At 48.2% G+C, this 2,357-nt stretch overlaps 1 protein-coding gene across 1 annotated transcript in view; it reads left to right on the forward strand.

The window, feature by feature from the left end:
• The first annotated feature begins 2,167 nt into the window (after positions 1-2,167).
• PTN (pleiotrophin) overlaps positions 2,168-2,357 on the forward strand; it is a 5,830-nt gene continuing 5,640 nt past the window's right edge. Inside the window, exon 1 of the mRNA XM_004707903.2 lies at positions 2,168-2,309. Coding sequence (XP_004707960.1) covers positions 2,195-2,309 — 115 coding nt within the window. The 5' untranslated portion in view covers positions 2,168-2,194. The remainder of the gene's footprint in view (positions 2,310-2,357) is intronic.

The following is a 2,357-nucleotide window of genomic DNA, read 5'->3' on the forward strand; positions in this document are numbered from 1 at the left end:
GTCTCAGCTATCTGTTCTGTGGACTGGTTATTAGGAGAGACCAGGAAAAGAGAGCATGCTCGGTAAAATCGAGAATCAGTGACAAAAGAAAAGATCTGTGATGAGACGGATTGACAGTGGCTGCAACAATGGGCCCAATCAAGCAACAATGATAGGATGCCTGGCGCAGGGCAGGGTAGCGTTTCCTTCGGTGGTCCATGGGGGTCATGATAAGTCACGACTCGAGGGCACCTCACAACAACCACGCTCCAACTCTCACCCCCGATCCTATCTCCTCTTCATCTACTCTCACTTTAGCGACGCTAGTCTGGCTGAGATGTAAACATATAGATGGGCAGGCAATTCTGACCTGCATGGGTCTTTTCTTTCCTAGAAATTAAATGAATTTAGTCTGATTCAGGAGAAGGCTTTTGAATATCATAATAAAGGCAAGACCTCAGTCATGCAAATCTAGAAATGCTTAGGAATAACTTAAGACAGTGATTTAAATAATTTTCCTTTTATTAAATGTGTATTGTGTGTGTTGATCCTGTTATTTGTGGAGAGTAGCATTTCCCCCCATTTCTGTTAAGTGGCCCCATTTTCCCAGTGGGTCCCCCCGGGTTGCTGTGCGCTCTTCGTGCTGTTTGTGTTCCGAGGCTTCAGAGAATCAGCTCAGACCCATAGGAGCCATCTCTCCTTGGCTCACAGTGTCCTCCCCAGGCTTATGTGGGGTGACTGCTGACGTCTCTTGCAACTCTCATGCACACCAAGCAAAATACTCAAGGCCTTCGTAGGTCATGGGGAGAGGTAGAGTCCAATTCAAACTTCAAGTCCTCAATTTGAAAAACATGACAATGGTGGGGGCCAGCATTTCCCATGTCACAGAAATGGACATGTTCAAATACAGTCCATCACTTTCTTGCCATCTCTTAGCAAGAAAAGCAAGCTGTAGAAGAGAACAAGCCCAACCCCAGTAACTGCCTTTCAGAAGCTTTTATTGCTCATACTCCCGAGTGTATGGAAACATCTAAATCCATCTATTAGCACTTCTGGGGGGCAGAGGACACTCAAAGGTGATAGCCGAAGGCCATGACCTTCATTTTATATGAAATATAAAATACCAGGAACATGTCAGAGTCATCCACTGTCAGGCGAGTGCCTGCAACATGGCGTAGCCACTGGGAAGTGGGCGTGTCCTGGGCTTGGACTGAGGCCTCTTCAAGCATGTTTTGGCAAGGTGGCCACATTGCCCCTTAATGGTAACAAATGTTTCAAATCGCAGACTAGCCCTTCCCATGGTGTTTTTGAATTACAATGCCTACCCACTGTGGAGCATTTGCAAGGAGCCCCAGTGGCCCAGTAGGTTGAGCATTGGCTGCTGACCGCCAGGTTCACAGTTTGGACCCACCAGTCCATCTAGGGAGAAAGACAGACCATCTGCTCCCTCAGCCTCGGACCCCCACGGAGCAGCTCTGCTCTCCTGTCTGGGTGCTGTGAGTCAAATGGACTCGATGGCGGTTGGTTTGGTTTGACTTGGTGGATAATTTCAAATGATGACAGTGGTATCAGAGAATTGAGACTTTTCAGCAGAGATGAGCTTACAAGTGTGTTTAGTAGTTATCACAAGTACGCTGTCTCTGTACTTTTCTGCTTCAACCACCAGTTGACCCATGGATGATGATGATGATGATAAGATAGCAGCAATCATGATCATGGGGAATCATAAAGGCATTAGAGATGTTGGTCATTAGCAATGCATTTAAGATAAACACTAAGCACACACTTGGGTGGATGCTCCATCTACTGTATTCATTTTCATTATCCCTGTGGGCTTCAGCAGCATGGTCAGTTGTGGGAATCATCAGGAGTTTTGTCTTGGCTCTAGCAATGGACATGCCAAGCTGCTCTGTCTGCTCAGCCTACATCTCTCCCGTTCTCTCTCTGCCACCCTGCCTAAGTCATACTTGCGAAGGGCTGCATGGAGAACTGCTGCTGTTTGTCAGGGATCGCATGAGGGATGGCAAGAGAGCCCTTACTGCAGTGATTCTTGGAGGGGAGGAATAGAATTCTGCTCCAGAAGGATGCTGTGAGTGTCCCGGAGATGGAATTCCACAAGTGGGAGGCCCAGAGCCCTTCAGGAAGGTGTTCAATAAGCCTTCCTCTCTGATGTGGATTGACACCACTTTCTTCCTCTCTCTTGTGTGTCCCTAGAATGCAGTCCCAACAGTACCAGCAGCACCGCCGAAAATTGGCAGCTGCCTTGCTGGCCTTCATTTTCCTCTTGGCCGTGGTGGACAATGCGGAAGCCGGGAAGAAAGAAAAGCCAGGTGAGCAGATGGGTCGGGCCAACCTGATGTCCCGCCCATCCCAACCCA

This window comes from Echinops telfairi, unplaced genomic scaffold, assembly GCF_000313985.2.
Source record: "Echinops telfairi isolate 266 unplaced genomic scaffold, ASM31398v2 ScPeMD7_23;HRSCAF=83, whole genome shotgun sequence".
Lineage (NCBI taxonomy): Eukaryota > Metazoa > Chordata > Mammalia > Afrosoricida > Tenrecidae > Echinops > Echinops telfairi.